The sequence below is a fragment of the Colius striatus genome, chromosome 9 (assembly GCF_028858725.1).
Source record: "Colius striatus isolate bColStr4 chromosome 9, bColStr4.1.hap1, whole genome shotgun sequence".
NCBI lineage: Eukaryota > Metazoa > Chordata > Aves > Coliiformes > Coliidae > Colius > Colius striatus.
Window position 1 is genome coordinate 3,433,745 of NC_084767.1, and position 16,246 is coordinate 3,449,990.

Genomic DNA, 16,246 nt, shown 5'->3' on the forward strand with positions numbered 1-16,246 from the left:
CTCAAATCCTGCCCAAAGCTGCTGTGTTGAGTGGTGTGAAGGTATCAGCCTCATCCCTGGGAGCCAGGCACTAGGGATAAGAAACAAGACTGACACACGGTGCTAGCTGGTTTTCTGGCCGAACTTGGTAGGGTTGCTTGCTTCAAGGAGTGTAAGGAACCCTTAGAGCCACTGAGAGCCCCCAATTCAGGTGCTGGGAGTGGAGCTGAGCAAAAACTCCTTGCAAATCACAAGCTTCAACACATCCACCTCTGTGCAGCCACTGTGGAGCGGGAGAGCCTCGCTCAGATTCCTGCAGGTTAGAGGCCAGTTGCTCCTCTCTCTCCACTTTCTTTCCCCTTGTCGTTCTTTCCATGAGCACTGACAGCAGATCTAGTGAAGGAGCAATTTTACAACTTAATCCCAATAAGAGACAGCAGCTGCGGGTGCAGAAACCCTGAACAAGACCTTGCCTGGACGGTCCAAAGTAATATGTTTTGGTATGAATCGTGAACCTTTTTGCATCTCTCTCTTTCATAGCAGTTCTTAAAAAAAGCAAAAAGAAAAGGAATGACAACTATGCCAAAAGCGATTATTTATGCCCATTCAGCGTTATTTGATCTCGATCTGTTCCAGCTAGGTTCGAAACAAGGAGGCTGGAAGAGCAAATCTTTCCCCTCCCTTTTTTCTTTCCTTTTTCTTTTTAAGGGGATCGGGACTTAACGTTTCCACGTCGTCAAAAGTGATGACGCCTCACTCCGCGAGCCGGGGTGTTAAACAGAAAAGGCGTGTTTGAAGGGAAAGCTGCTTCCAGGCCGTGTGCTGAAGGGAAAGGAGGGGAAAGAGTGAGGAAAAGGCAGGGAAAAGAGCGGGGAAAGGACTGCTGGCGGGGCGGGAGGCGGTGTCCGCAGCAGAGGCCCCTGCACCGCCCAGCGCTCCGCGCTTTACCCGCCTATAAATAAGCTAAAAAGTAGTCGGGAGTGGCCTCTGGGAAGGCAGTGTCCACATCACTCCTTTCCACAGGCAGAGGGAACAAGGTCTCTCTTCTTTAAGTTTTCTTTCATTTTGTCTTACTTTTTTGTGGTGTTTTTTTTACACATTATTATTTTTTTACATAGCTTTTTCCCTCTGTAAGAGGTGTACGTTTAATTATAAAAGGGCCTTTTTCTGTTGTAATCTGTTTCCAGTTCAATTCCTTTGCTGGATAAATCCCTTAAACGTGTTGTCATTCCTTATTTATTGATTGCAGGTATTTGGGGTTTAATTGAGCAAGTCGGTCGTGGCCCAGGGCAGGAGTGGCGCTACATGAGCAATTAAATCTGATTAGCCCGAGCCCTTTAAGCCCCAGCTGGGTGATTGATAACCGAGACCAACATTCTTCAATTGACTCGCTACATCAAAAAGGAGAAAGGCTTAGAGAAGAAACGCATGGGTTCTACATGAAAAATAGCAAAGGAGCCGAGCAGATTAGATTTGCAAAGGAGCTGAGCTAGCGGCGAAGGGAGCAGGGAGAGCAGTCCTGGTCAGCCCATAAAATAAATCCGTAAGTGTCTCCTCCTTTAAAACCCTGCCAAGGCTGCTGGGGTTTTATTTATTTATTTGTTGTTTGTTTAGGGTTTTCTTTTCAAAAAGAAAAATAAAATAAAAGAGTAAAGTGACCTGAGCTGGAGCGAGAATGGTCAAAGGCGGCAGAGATGGGATTTTAACACCCCTCAGCCCTCGGAGCTGAGCTCCATCCATAAAGCTGTCGTCTGTTTGTTAGTGTGTTTGTCTGCTCAGTCATTACACTTTTTCCCCGGTAGTTTAAGAAAATAAACTAGCAGGGAGAACAGGAGTGAGTAACCCCTATTTATCAAGCTGATGGATGTCCCGTGTCTCCCTTGGGGGTGGGAGGGGACCGTTGCCTACGGGGAAAGGGGGGGTTGTCCCTGCCCACAGCATCGCCGTGCGCCCGCGGGAGCTGCTACCCTCCGGGCGTTGCGGGACAGGGGTACTCCTGAGATTTGGGAGAGGAGGACGCTCCGAGATTCAAATCACCTCCTTGGGAGAGAGGCCGCAGCGCTGCTCAGTCACTCGGCTGACTGATGCTCCGTGAAAAGCTAATGAACTCGCCCTGTGAAGTTCTCTGCAGAAACACCATCCCAAGACACACACCCACACCTCCCCCTAAGCAGACGAGTTTTCTGCTTGATAGCAGAAAAGAGAGGGCGTGAGAGGAGGGGTGCGGGCAGCTCCCGGATCCGCCGATCCTCCGCCGTGCCAGCCCTCGGGGGTCCCGCCTTAAGCACGGAGCCCCCGCGCCGGCACCGCCCGCCTCACCCTAAATTACAGCGCAGGCGACTTGACGGGAGAAATCAAAGCCGGGGAGAGGGGGGTCGCACCTCGGGCGGGGGGCAGCGCGGAGCCCGCGGGGCAGCACCCGGGCTGGGGCGGGCGCCGCTGCCCCGCGGGGCGCGGGGTGACACCCCCGGCGAGGCCGGGGAGGCTCCGAGGGCGCTCCCCTCCTGCTGCCGACTTTTCCCTCGGATCAAAACAGCTTGAAAGCAACAGAAATCACTGGGGAAGGGAGGAGGACGTCAGCAGGAGCTGGACTTCTAAAAACCGTTCCGCCCCATAGGCTTTAATATTAAAAACCCCCTAGGAGTCTCAGACACTGTATTAATTAGTGCAACCACCCATGAAAAGTTGAGTTTGGAACAGCATTCTTTGCCCTGTGTGAAACAGCAACCCTAATAAACAATTGTTAACTTGGCCTATTGCCTCTGGTAAATTACACAGCATTAAAAAATAATGCTTTTCATATTAGGCAGTAATTAAAGGTTGGGACAGCTTTAAAACAAGAGGGGGAGGGGAGGAATCAAAGAAAATATAAAAATGTTCTTTCAAGAGTTATGGGAGGCTAATAAAGTATGTCTGTTATAGTGCACCACTTTGCCCCCAGCTACAGCCAAACTGGAGCCACTGCAATTGCCTCTCAATAAGATAATGATATTCCTTTCTCTGCTATTAAAAGGCTCCCAGTGCAAACTTAAAATGATTTATTTAATTTAAGAAATTATGAGGTGTAACTTCAAAGCGTAAGCCGTTAGTAATGGAAAACACCAGGTTGTTTAAAATTATAATAATAATTGTTTGGAATACAGTGACATCAAAGTGCTTTCATCACCAAATAAAATATAGCACAGACCCCCAAATCCAGTGGAGTTTATTGAGTAGACATTTTTTGGTGTGTTTTTATTATTTCCTTATCAAGAGACATTATTTTAGCAGCTCCTTTTCTCAGCTTTGATGTTTTGACAGTCTTAAATTAATTTTATTGCATTTTTTTGGCTCAGAGATGGGAGATTATTCTGACTGCTTATTTTTCATTATGACTTTTTTGTTTTCAAGAACCGGTTTGTTATTTAACACAGCACCTTGATAAGCGCAGTTGAAATGAATTGGCCATTACAGGTCATTAAAAAGCAAAGAATTCTGTTTTCAAGCAATCCATTACACGTCTGGGAAAATATTCCTACTTAAAACAAACTCGGAGTTGAACGCTGGCATAATCAGTTTAATAAAGCGGGTAGCGCATACTTTTAAGGAACACGGGGTGTTTTTTTTCTTTACGAGATTCTTGCTTATTCAAAACACAGCAATCTAAGAAATACATATACAGAACATTTTGCTAAAAAAAGAGACCTGCCTTTGCAGCAAGAGTATCACAGAATGTTTTTAATTTCCTCGAACAGTGTTATAAAGCGTTAATCGTACATACATCGCCTGAGACTTTTCCTTCCCAGGCAAAGCAGATTTATTCCAATCCCCTAAAAAAGGGGGGGGGGGGAAACGCAGTATTTTAAAATATACTGCAGTTTCAGCTTTATAGACCGGTATTTCCACTAAAACAGCAGGGACAGAATTGCTCTGGTGTTAAAAGACTGAAATGTAATGGATGGAAAGATTTTTATCCCTTTCGTGCAACTAGTTGGGAACTGCTGGTAGCACCCGCCAAATACCTTATGGATTACGGTGGGAAACACACGGCGAGGGACTAAGGGAGTCAAACCCAACCCAAATCAAAGGAAAAATAAAGAAAGGGGAAAAAAGCTCAACAATAGAATAAGACCCTCAATTTCCCTCTCTCCCGGCACCGAGAAGACCCTGAGCCGGACGGCGGATCTTTCCTGGGCTTCCCAGTGCAGGAAAAATATACCCCCCCTTGCTCTGGAAGGGGAAAAAAACCACCACGGAATAATACTTTTTTTCCCCTCTTTTTTTAATGCGAGAGAGAACATGTAGGCACTGCCGAAAGTGGCTTAGCTTCGAGACATGACTCCTGGAAAAAAAGGCTTTAAAAAAAGAAATCTCCGTGGTGATTACTGATCGTAGGCACGAGAGAAATACAGTCACTGACACTTCGGGTAGCGTTTGGGTTTGTTTATCTGTGGAGATATTTTTTGTCCTGTTTAATGATATATTTTATTTTTTACTAAAGAGTTACACCTTAGTCTGCGGGGATACTAACCTAGGGACAAATAGAGGGAGAAATATACTCCGGAGAAAGCAAAATGCTAACTTCCCTGGGGGCAGTGGGAGCTGGATCCACCACTGCAGCTGCTCCGCGGACTCTCTGGCTCCTTACGCGGGAGCTGCGCGCAGTCCAGGGGGCGAGTGCGTGGCTTTAAGCTTCCTTCCACAGCCCTGGAGGGACCGGGATGTGACCGATTTCTGGGCGGGTTGGTGACCGTTTGTCGCACACACTCTACCCACATACCCCCCACCGTCCATGGGCTCCCTCCTCCTGCTCTGCGCGCCCAGCACTCACCCCCAACAAACTTGCAAAGCCCTAGGTACTCGCAAACCGAGCACTGGGGTGCTCTTGTTTGGTGAGACACACCGACGCTGGAAATCTGCGATGTATGGAGATGTAAGCTGAATGCACAGACACACGTGTAGCCTTGTGGCGTGTGACTGGGGGTAAATCCCCGCTGCGAGGGTGCCTACACCGAGAAGACCGCCCAGCGTCTGGGAGCCAGGGGAGGTGGGAGGAAGCCTCTGCAGGACTTCTCTCTGCCCGGTACGGAGGTTACCGGTTGCCCTAAACCTCCCCGGGCTGCCATTCGCGGAGCAGGTGTCCGCTCCTGCGCGGAGCCTCCGCGGCTCGGAGCCTCCTCCGCACTGCCCGGAGCCGGTGCGCAGCCGGGCGCGGCTCCATCCCCGCCGGTCCGGGCTTCCCCCGCGCCGCCGCCGCCGCCCCGCCGCGCTGGGTGCCCGCCGCCCCGGCCGCGCCGCGGGGGTCCCGCCGGAGATCAGATGCCCGGCTCACAGGCGCGCCGCGGCCGCCGAGTTTTCCTCCTTCCCCATAAAACGCAGGAATTCCGGGGTTTGACAAGGCAACGTGACAACATGAAATGCAGACTCCGAGCGCCCGTGGCTTTGGGTAATGAAGGCTTGGCCTCGCGAGTCAGAAAGCCCATTCCTAACTGTTTATGTCAACAAATCCATACCTCGTGAATTAAGGTCCCGGGAGAGCTGCGCGGTGCCCGGCTGGCCTGAGCCGCCGTTCAGCAAGTCGGGGTTTTAAGGATCGGGATAATTTATCGCGTTGTTTTAAATGTTTATTATTTATTACTCTAATTATTTTTCACTTTCTATTGGGAATTTAAAATATATAGATGTACCTGGAACAGATGCCAACTCCTTTCAGTCTCACTCAACTTCTAATCATCGCATCTGCTTTGTGTCAGAAAATACTTTGGGAACAATTTAACTTTGCATTAAAATAACTAATTAAAGCCACACCTCCACAATCTCTTGCGAAAGTGGAGGAGGAATTTCAGTAAGTGCATCGCTTTTAATGGTAGCATTCTGATTTCCCTGCCTTGCTGTAATTTATTCAGTTACAGATCTGCCTGCGGGGCAGCTCCCATTAGGCCGATGATGAAGTCTCATGAGTAAAGCTTGACACCTCCCTCCTAATAAAATATAATACTCAATTAACTCGGCCTTTCTGAAGGCTTTAATTGGAACAAGTTAATAATGGGCGCAGGGTGAATTGTCATGCCATCCGCAAACCCGGGGAAGGTGTCACGGATCCGTCCTGCCTTTCCCGTAGCAGAGGTTGTAACCGAGATTTGGAAGCTTTTCCTTCAGCACCCTTGTGTTCTGCAATAAATCTGTATCCATTTAAAGATCTAACATAATACGCACAAAGCTCCCGCGCTCAAAGAATTTCCAGCGAAAAGACTTAGCTGTAATCCCTGACACAGCTGATTGATACTGAAGGTTAAAAAATACCGCTGGATTATTTATAACCGGACCGGCCCAGCTAAGAAAGCACTCGGGGAAGGAGAAGGGAGAGGAGGACTTCAGCCTGCGCTGGAGTTTAAGAGGAGAACATTTCAGAAAGTGGGAGCCTGAGAAACGAGTGGTTATCTCCGGGTTTTATGCAGCAGTAAATGCTAATTTGAAAAGTCTGCATGGAGATTAGATTCCTCTAGCTTTGTTCCCAGCACATGTGAAGCGGGAGGGTTAACAGAGGAGAAGGCTTCGGAGTCGGGAGGGGAGTGAGCGGGGCAGGATTCGCGATGCCCTGAGCTTCCCGAGCCGCTAACCCATCCCGCAGCCCCTTCCCCGCAGTCCAGGTCGGGAGGCTTTTCACTCCGTTGCCTTTTCCTCCTCGCACAGCAGGGGCAGGATGCTGAGCGCCGCTTGCCCGGCCCGCACGCAGGTGGGGGGCGGGGGAGAGGGTCGGGGTGTCTCGGGGGTCAGCGCAGTCGAGGTGAGGGGAGCGCCATCAGGCTTCAGGGAGCTTCAAAGCTGGGACGGGTCCCGGAGCAGGGAAAGCTCTGCTCTGCCAGCCTAGTGTAGCAGAGTTAAATCGCCCGGCTGTTTCAACAGCCTTTTTCTCCCGCTGGGATCCTAGAGGTCACTCCTGATCCGGATAAGCCTCCTACAACAAAATGTACATCGGGACAGCAAGGGAGTTGGGTCTAACACGGTAAACTACCCCTGACCTCCCGGCTATTCCTCTTATCTAAGCAAACCCGAGCGCCTCAAGCCAGAAAGGCCAGGGGAGGGTGGTCCACCAAGGCAGCACTTGAGCGTGTCGCTTGAGGGACACTGCCCCCAAAAATATGGGACAGACTGACAGCGCGTGGGAACCCTGAAACGTAACTGTATTGAAGTATTGCAGGGTCCCTGCCAGGTCCTACTTGTACAAAATTACCTCCAGTTACAGCGGGGGTCGAGATGAGTCTCTCAGGAAAGCACAGATTTGAATTCAATGGAAAGGTGAGTTGGAGGGAGAACTCTCAGCAAAAGAGAAAGGCACAGGAATTAAGAAAAATGATGGAAACATCACCCGAGTATGATGCTGTAAAGAACAGAGGCGCCTAAAAGCAATTGTTAAAAACAAGGAAACCTCATAAAAGGTTTGGCTTTCGACTTTGAATTGTTGACTTGCAATTCACCTTCATGTGCTGCAAATTTGGCTTTAATTCAGATTCAGAAAAGGGAAATAATCATAAAGGCAACCCAAACATTCCTTTGAACTTGACCCAGCAGTGCAAAACACACACGGAGAGAAATTACTTTTTAAAGAACTCCAAACACTCACAGACCCACACGTGATTAAACATGTTTTTTCTTTTTTAATTTAATTTGAAATAAGAGATAAGAAATAATAAATCTTCAATAAAATATATAAAATTGTACAAGGCATCCCTTTCAAAGGGACTTTCCTATAATGGAAGATTGGGGGTGAGGAGAGGGGAGAGGGGAAGTTCACCTATAGCGAGTCCCAGGTGGCGACAGTCCCTGGGTCAAAACAAACCAAAACCAGGAAAACCTCGTGGTCTTTTTTTTTGTTTTGTTTTTTTTCTGCCTTTTTAAAGTTTGTTTCTTTTTTTTTTCTCTGTTTTTTATTTTTCTCCACAGCAACGTGCTAAGAAAAAAATCCAGGAGAAGCTTTGCCTTCAGTGCTCCACAGCCTTTAGAATAACTTTCTCACAAAGTTTAGCAAGAGTAATACACATAATACAATAGTTATAAGAAGAAACCAGTGCTTGGGAAGCTCCCACAGGGACAGATGGGTTACGCAGTCTCTTGGCACCCACCATCCTACTAGCAGGGTTGGTTGTTTGTGATACCTGGATCTCTCTTAAGAAGGGCTTGAAGCATGAGTCACTTTATATTGGCATCCTTCGCAAGCAAAGGAGGGGAAGACTTGGGTTCTTCTATTTAATAAAGACTGTTGCAAATACTAATAAAAACCCCCAAACATCTCCCAGAAGTGTTCAACAATCCTTTGCTCACCACCACTGTGGAAATAACCCACATCTTCTTTCCCCAGAAAGCTTCCTTCCCTCTCTCCCGGTTTTCAAAGAGCATTGCAGAGCCAAGATTACCTGGCTGTAGCCAAAAATTTCTAAGCACGCCAGTAGGAAGAGATAAAGACCAGACTGCCTAATAACCCTCCTTGGCACTTTTACCTCCCCTCATGGTGCTTTACAAACACTGAAGCTATTTATACAGATAAATCATTACAAGAATCGATGGTGGATAAAGTTGTGTTCTACATTTCGGGGCCCTGATGCTCATCTTGTTGCAAACATCTCTCAAGGGTTGGGACGCAAAAAGTTTCCCTACCCTCAGAAATGCAGGAACTTGCTGGCTCTGAACTTCACTTAGACTCTATTGGGTCTAGGTTCTATTTACACAATGTCTCTAGCTAAGGGCTCTGCTTTCTTTAAAAAGAAAGAAAAAGCGAACAACAAAATGTTGATTATACCTTTTTATTTCCCTCCCCCCATATTAAGTGATGGCAACTTAGAGTGTGGGTTTAGGGTTTAGGGCATATATCCCTCTTACTTTAAACATATACTGGGCCTCATCAGGAAGGCACTGGGAAATCTCTGCCTCCGTAAGATGAGATTGCTTTTTCACCCGTTCTTTTTGATTCTAGTTTTATGTGCACTGTATAAAACCCCTACATTTCATCAAATGTGGTTTTTTCTCTCTTTTTTTTTGTTTCTTTTTACTTTTTTTTTTTTTTTTCTCTTTGAGGATCAGACTCTTGAGTGCTCAGAGCACTCTCAGGTGACACCCCCAAACCATAGCATACGGGATGTCTTGTTTTGCTAATGCAAACTCCCGTACATTCAGGATGGCAGACAGAAGCGTGCAGAAAGAACAGCCAGTACTGTTTGGGGTACTGCCTTCACAGGGTTGGACATGATCCACCAGGAAGTCTGTCTCATTGTCGCTTTGTCTTTCTGATCTTCTTAGGATAAGTGGTACATGCTATATCCAACGGGAGTAGCATAGAGTCCAACAGGTGGGATAGGAAGCACAGGTCTGTGAAAGGGGTAGGATGTTCCATACAGTGAGGCAGCCTGGATAGGAGAGTTGATGGGGAAAGGAAGGCTGAACCCTGATGGCAACATGGGCTTTGCTGCCATTTTGAGCTTCTCTAGCTCAGCCTCCTGCAGTCTCTTGGCCTTGGCCCTCCGATTCTGGAACCAGATTTTGACCTGTGTCTCTGTGAGGTTGAGTGAGCTGGAGAACTCGGCTCTCTCGGCGATGGACAGATACTGCTTCTGGCGGAACTTGCGCTCCAGAGCCAGCAGCTGGGAAGTGGTGAATGGAGTTCGAGGCTTCCTATTTGTCTTGTGCTTCCTCAGGGTGCAAGCAGTGGGGCTCAGGTGTCCTGCAAGGAAGGGAAAGGCAGGTTATCACAAAAAGAAGGTGCCCTGAGTGCTATGGAGAGATGCTGCACTTGAGAGGACAGAAGCGGGAAGGGAGGGGTATATAAAGGGAAAGTCCTGCCAGGTGATACCCTCAAAACAGGGGATTCTTTTGCAAATGGCTCTGAAAATCTTTCCCTGTCCAAACTTAAGTTCACAGGACTCGAGCAGATGTCCTGGGAAGTTAAATTTTGCCGCAGTGATTTCAAAAGGACAGCTTACAGGCAAAGAGAGTACAAAGGATTCACACATACATGCATAGCAGATCATTTTAGGAGTCACATCATAAGGGTCTAGAGCACAAAACCAGCCGCTTTGGTACCTGCAGAACTGGAGGAGTAACTCCAACAATGCACAGGACAAACATGCAAAAGCAGGAGATTCACAAAAGGACAGTGGTGCAAGAGCCAAGCCCAATCCCACTCCTGGATTTCTCCATCAAGAGCAACAAATCAACCCTATATTTTTTTCTGACAACTGAAGAAGTGGGTCTGATAATTTTTGTGGTTTAGATAACTGGGCATTTTTACTTCTTATGTCTCCTTCAAGAGCAAGTTTTTCCTCTGCTTAATAACTTTTCAAGGAGCATCTTCTGGTTTTCAACAAGTATTAAAAAAAACCCAACAAAACAAAGCAGAGTAACATAAGGCTTTTATGACATTTGACAATAAAAAACCCCCTGACATATGGCTACAGTATCTGTAGTAAACACAAGTCAGAAAATCGACTTTTACGCTTGCCTTATAACCTCAAGCAGGTGAGGCACGTGTGCCCAAGATGGCACATCACTGACTTCTCTTTAGATTCCTTTTGCATCTCACTAATAATTTTGCAATCTAAAGAATGATTAAAAAGCATGAGGCTGACTTCAATAGCTTCATAATCTGGCTGTGTTTGGGATCACTCCTGTGGCATACAGCAAGTCATCCTGGCTCCCCAGCTTGGTACAGAAAATCACACACGGGTTGTTCTGAAGAGGCTGCTACATTTTGTACATGCTGCAGTGTCTGGTTCGATTGCTTGTCAGTATTTGCACTTTGTGTTTTCTGACCCCCTTTCACTTTCTTCTGTATTTTTTTTAACTTTAATAAACGGGACGACAAAGCTGCCAAAGTGCATGTCATGTAATTAAAAATAATCCGAGGGGGAAAGTGTTCAAAAGTTCTGAAGGGGATGGGGGGTGGGAGTGGGGGGTGGGAAACAGCTACAGCAGAAAAAGTTAAACTTCTCTTTTTACTCTTCCAGAAACTGCCAGGGAAAAATAAAGATATCTTAGAAAACAGCTTGTCAGAGATCGTCTTATGATCAAACGAGGGCATTTTAATAATTAACATGCTCAGCGTGACAGTTCGTTCACTCATAAAACTACATTAAATTCAAGCGACAATAAACAGACCCTAAATTCACCACTGGTCATGCCGTTATTCCACCCTCTCCTTTGAAAAACAATCGATTACTCTTCTCAGAGAGAAAAGCCCTTCGAAGACTCAGCTACGGGGACTGCTTCAAGGAGAGATGGAGCAGCCAAGGGTGGCCGCCGCTGCCCGTCCCAGCCCATCCCCGGCTGTCGGGTCTGCCCGACCCGTCCCGGCTTCTGCTACGCACGGAAGAAACCGAAAAACCACCGCTTTTAAACGAAATATCGGACAAATATTTCTCCCCGAACACATCCGAACGTTCAGGGGCTTCTTCCCTCGCTATTCACCAGGTGACTGCCGAGCTCTGAGAAAGAGCAGGGCCCGTCGCTACCTCAGACTGAACCGCGTTTGCCCCGTGCCCATCCTCAACCACTCACTGCAGAGATTTGTTTTGCTGTTTGCATTTTGTTTTGATTTTTTTTCCCTGTGTATCCCTTGTTTTCTGGCCGATGACCGACAAAAATCATCACTTGGAGACGGTTCTGTCTCTATGTTGCTCGAAAATCTAACTTTTACAGCACTTTCCCCAGTTCATCCCACCCGTAATACTAATAATAACTAATTAGGGAGCTGCTTCTAACGCAAAAGCCTTCCACGAACAGATTGGCAGGAGAACCGTTCACTGTCCCTCGCTGTCACCCCGGCCCCGAGAGGCTGAGAGACGGAAGATGGGACATCGGGAAGGTGATCGAGACCGAAGGACCTTCCCTCCGCCGGCTTTCACCCTAAATCCCACTGAAATCATCGGACCCGAACCCTCTACTTACTCTACAAAGCTACACACGTAGAGCATGTAGATGTTCTACAAAGCTATATTGCAGATCTCACGATCCACCGACTTTAATAGAGAAAGAAGAGGAATTTTGAAGGGAAAAAGCAAAGTACTGGGAGAAGATTAGGCCTTGTCTAAGCCTGGGGCTTGGGGTAGTTTTGGGGTGGGGGGAAGTAAAGGAGCACACTCTTCAGTCTTTTTCAGCATATTTGTGAGCATCTGAAAAAATCGCAAACTGAGCTATGTCGGGAATGACCGGCCAGGCTGCTTTTCCCCCTGGCACTCTCCCAGCACCTCAGAGATCAAATAAATTCGTGATTGTCGCAAAGGAAAGGGAGCATCTGAAAGCCAAATCGAAATGTTTGTCTAAAACAGAGAGAAGCTGTAACAGCGCTGAACTTCCTTCTTGCGACGTCAGATTACAAAAGCAAACTGTCAATAGCTCGCGACTGTAAAATCATTAACTTCAATAAAGCCGAGCATTTAATTTACATCAGGCGGGTTAGGGATGCGGAGAGGGCAGCAGATCCATCTGCCACTACAGGTGTAACGTCGGCAAAGCTGGCGATGGGAAAGCAGATGCGCGACAACGCCAGGCTGCGTTTAACACCTTATCCTGAAGGTAGTTTTGGGGCTTTAAATTTGACTAAAAACATTTGACTTCCCCCAAACCCCTCTTTTTTTTTTTTTCTTTTTTGAAAGGGATTTTACCGAAAGCACAGGCCAATTCAGAGCAGACACATTCGAATGGCAAAAGGGCTTTAGAAATGATTTGTCCCCTCCGCATCGCATGTTCCTAAGGCAGTGGGGACAGGGTCGGAAAAGATCGCAGGGGCTAAGGAGGTCAGGCCCAGCTCGAGGAGCTTTGACAGGCTGCATGCAACGAGAGAGATAAATAAACATCTCAGCAGAAGCGACCGCGGCCCGCAGAAAGCGCGCAAGGCTGGAAGGACCAATTTCTGAGTGTCAGTGATTCTTTTATAAAGGGTGGTGTAAGAGAGAAAAAAAATAGGGGCGAATTTCCAGTTCTCGTTGCAAGAGGATAACGTAAATCGGGGAACTGCAAATAGCAAGGAGATAGTCTCAGGGGAGATCTAGATCCCAGGGAGCTAGTCCGTGGTAGTCTATGGTTTCAAAAGCAGTGTATATTTCTATATCTGTATATAAATTTATATATACGTCTATAAATATATATAATTCTAGAAATATATAGATGAAGCAATATGCAATACGCATATAATGCCTCATCACAAGTAGATAGAAATACGTTTATAAAACATAATCTACATGTATATATGTGGTGTGCTCCTGTGCATCTGGGACCGCGAGCCCGGAGCCGGAGCGGTGCTCGCCTGCCCTGGCTCCCCGGGAGCCGCGTAGCCCCACGCAGCCCTCCGCAGCCCCTGCCGCCTCTTCCCCGGCCACTCACTTGGTGGAGGCGAGTATCTCCCGGCCTCTTGGATCCAGGACGCGCCGTCCTCCGAGTTCTCCGATTTGACCGAAGCGGTATCGAAGGTTTTTGTAAGCGCCCCGGGGGGACTCTGAGCTTCCCGAGAGCCGTGGCCCGGCAGCAGCAGGTTCCTGGAGGTGCCCACCACCGCCGCCCCGTCGGCGCTACCCCCCGGCGCGGCCAACGGCAGCTCTTTGGGGGGTTTCTTGTCGGACATGAGGGCTTCCACGCTGAACGGCAAACTGGACACCTTGACTTTGTGGTGCTCCTCGGCGCCGGCCGCCGGGCCCTCCTCGTCGGAGGAGAAAACCTCCTTCGCCTTGGAAGGAGAAGCCATGGCGTGTGCGGAGGGAGGCTGGAGCGGGGCCGCCCGGAGCTGCGCTGCGCCTCTGCCCGGCCCTGCGCGGGGACTGCGCGAGTGAGGCGCTGCGGGGCCGCCCCCCTCTTTTCCCCCCTCTGGGGGCTCCCCGGCTCTTTCCTCCTTTGGGAAGTGGAGTAAACGCCCCGCAGCCCAATCAGGGCCCGTGCTGGGGCCTGACGTCGAGGAGTGACTCATGTCATTGGCTCGGCAGCGGGAGGGCGGCTACAAACGCACAAACTTTTCTGCTTTTTTTTTTCGGGGTTGATTTTGTTTGGGGTGACACCCGCCCTCCCTCCAGCCCCCCCTCCTCCTTGTCCCCTCCGCAATGGATGAGGAGTTAATGACACGGGCAGCCAGCGGAGCTGTGCTATTAAGGAGCCGTCCAGAGCTATAATCATACCGAAGCAATGAAAAAAAGAAAGAAAGAAAAAAAAAAAAAGCCGCCGGGGTAATTAGGGCTGATGATTAGGCGAAGAGGAAACTTTAGAAGATCGCGGCTCTGCCTCTTCTTGCCGCCGGCTCGGCTCCTCCCGGTCCCTCCGCCCCCTCCTTCACCCTCCGACCTCCCCGTCGGGTATCACCGCGCCTCAGCCCCTCTGCTCCCTCGGACCGGGGTCTGCACGGGCGGATCCGCGAGAAACGGGGGTCGGGGTGTGTGTGGGGGAAAAGCCGGACCCTCGCTTAGCGAAACGCCCCAGCACAGAAAGAAACGCGGGGGTCTGCTCCGTGCCGCACGTTTTTCACCCGAAAAGTGTTCTTTTTAACCTTTGCGTTTCCTCGGCAGCAGGACCCGTGTCGGGCAAAACCACTCTGCACAGGTTACATCTGTAATTATGATATTTTTTTCCATCTTCAATTACACACGTGACGAACAGATGAGCTTTAATAAATTAGGGACACACAGTCCTTAATTAAGAGACATATCAAACCGGTACTATGAAAGCGATTCTCTCACTTTTTGACTTCCTGCTAGTGGTATGAATAAGGAGTAGCCTTTAAAAAGCGTTTCTAATTACTGCTTGAATAAAAGCAAATACACATTGTTCTTTTCGTAATTATTTTAATCGTACACCAGGCGTTATTTCATGCTGTGCCTGCAACTTTCTCTGGGGTTTTCGGGAGTTTTTGGTTTGGGGTTTTTTGGGGTTGTTTGGGTTTCTTTTTTAATTAAAAAAAACCCCAGAAAACGAAGAATTTGGGAAAAGTTTTGGTGTTATAATTTATAATGGAGTCTCGGAAAACCAAAATGAGTATTTTGGGAAGGCAGCAGTGCATCTGTCCAAGTCTGAGGCTGTGGTGGTGCAGCTCCTTGCCCCGAGCCCTGACTTCAGGAGTGTCTCAGACAAAACTGCTGACTTGATCCTGAGCGGCTGAAGGACTCTGCTCCCTGTGTGGTTTGGTTATATCTCTCTTTCACAAAACATGTAGGATTTTATGAGCTCATCTTGTCCTCTATTTCGACTTCTGTCTTTCCTGCCAGCCTATGCAACAGTCTTGGAAGTGCCTGGTCTTGCTGACACAAATCACGACTTCCCACTCCCTCTGCAGCCTAGGTGATTATAACTCTTCCTAGAGGGCAGTTTGGAAGCTGATTTGGGGAGAGGAGCTGGCCTGGTGCAGATTTGCTTTGGGCCGTGCTCTTCTGCCCAAGCCAGGCCAGAAAGCATCTCGAGGACAGGGCTGTACTGAGTGTACTGTGCTGGGCTCACGGGTCCCTCGACTCCCTGCAGTCCTGGTCATCCAACTTCCCTCTTGTTAGCAAACAGGTGTCTGAGCCTCCCCAACCCTGATAGCATCTCACCTGGTGCCACTGATGGCAAATTGGGACCAGGGCATGTGATTGCCGTGTGAGAAGGAGCGTGGGAGGACATGTACGAGAAGCCATGTTACAAAACCCCATTCATCAGTGGGACTAATGGTAGGGTTTGTACACTCATTACTTATTGCTAGCAGTGTTACTGCAGACCTCGGTGGGTTAAGGATTAAAGCCAAGCAAGATCTGAAAAGAGAAGTGATGCCTTTCACTGCTCAGCCCAACTAACCTGGCTGAGGCAGTCTGCAACATTTCAGGTGACAGAGCCCTGACTCAGGCTTTTCTCCAGGGGTAAAAACTGTAGTTGATACCACAAGCTGATGCCTTTTCAGCTGCTCTTGCTATCTCCAGTTTGTCACTTCTCTCTCCTCACAGAGCTAGTCTCTTTGCTGGGTCATATAGATAGATGCTGGACTACAGTCATCCAGCTCAGGCCTTGCAAACTCTGCTGCTACAGTGGGATTGAGTTTATCCCTCTTCTCCCCCCCTTCCCTTCCTTTCCCTTCTCCATGCTTCCTGCACTGTGACAAGTAAATGAGAATTGATGGACATGTAGGAACAATGCATGTGTGTCAAGAACAATGCACTGCCTGTGGAAAGCTATTGTGGGGCTGCTGAAAATGCTACAGATAATTATACTGTGCTCCCAAAGTCAATGCCTGCTGGAAGGGCGCCTGGGGAAGGAGAGCTTGCAGGAGGGCAGGTCATGGTGACACTGATCA

At 48.4% G+C, this 16,246-nt stretch overlaps 1 protein-coding gene across 1 annotated transcript; it reads right to left on the reverse strand.

The window, feature by feature from the left end:
• Positions 1-9,248: 9,248 nt before the first annotated feature.
• MSX2 (msh homeobox 2) lies at positions 9,249-13,687 on the reverse strand. Its single transcript, XM_062002815.1, has 2 exons — positions 13,330-13,687; positions 9,249-9,673 (listed from the first exon to the last, which is right to left on the reverse strand). The coding sequence occupies exons 1-2, from the start codon at positions 13,685-13,687 to the stop codon at positions 9,249-9,251; spliced, it is 783 nt and encodes a 260-aa protein (XP_061858799.1).
• Between the last annotated feature and the right edge of the window lie 2,559 nt (positions 13,688-16,246).

Bases quoted from the DNA above. Each gene is read 5' to 3' on its own strand.
- MSX2 (XM_062002815.1), bottom strand. From the start codon at position 13,687: ATGGCTTCTCCTTCCAAGGCGAAGGAGGTTTTCTCCTCCGACGAGGAG. The intron at 9,674-13,329 runs GTGAGTGGCCGG...CCTTCCTTGCAG, and splicing joins GAGATACTCGCCTCCACCAA to GACACCTGAGCCCCACTGCT.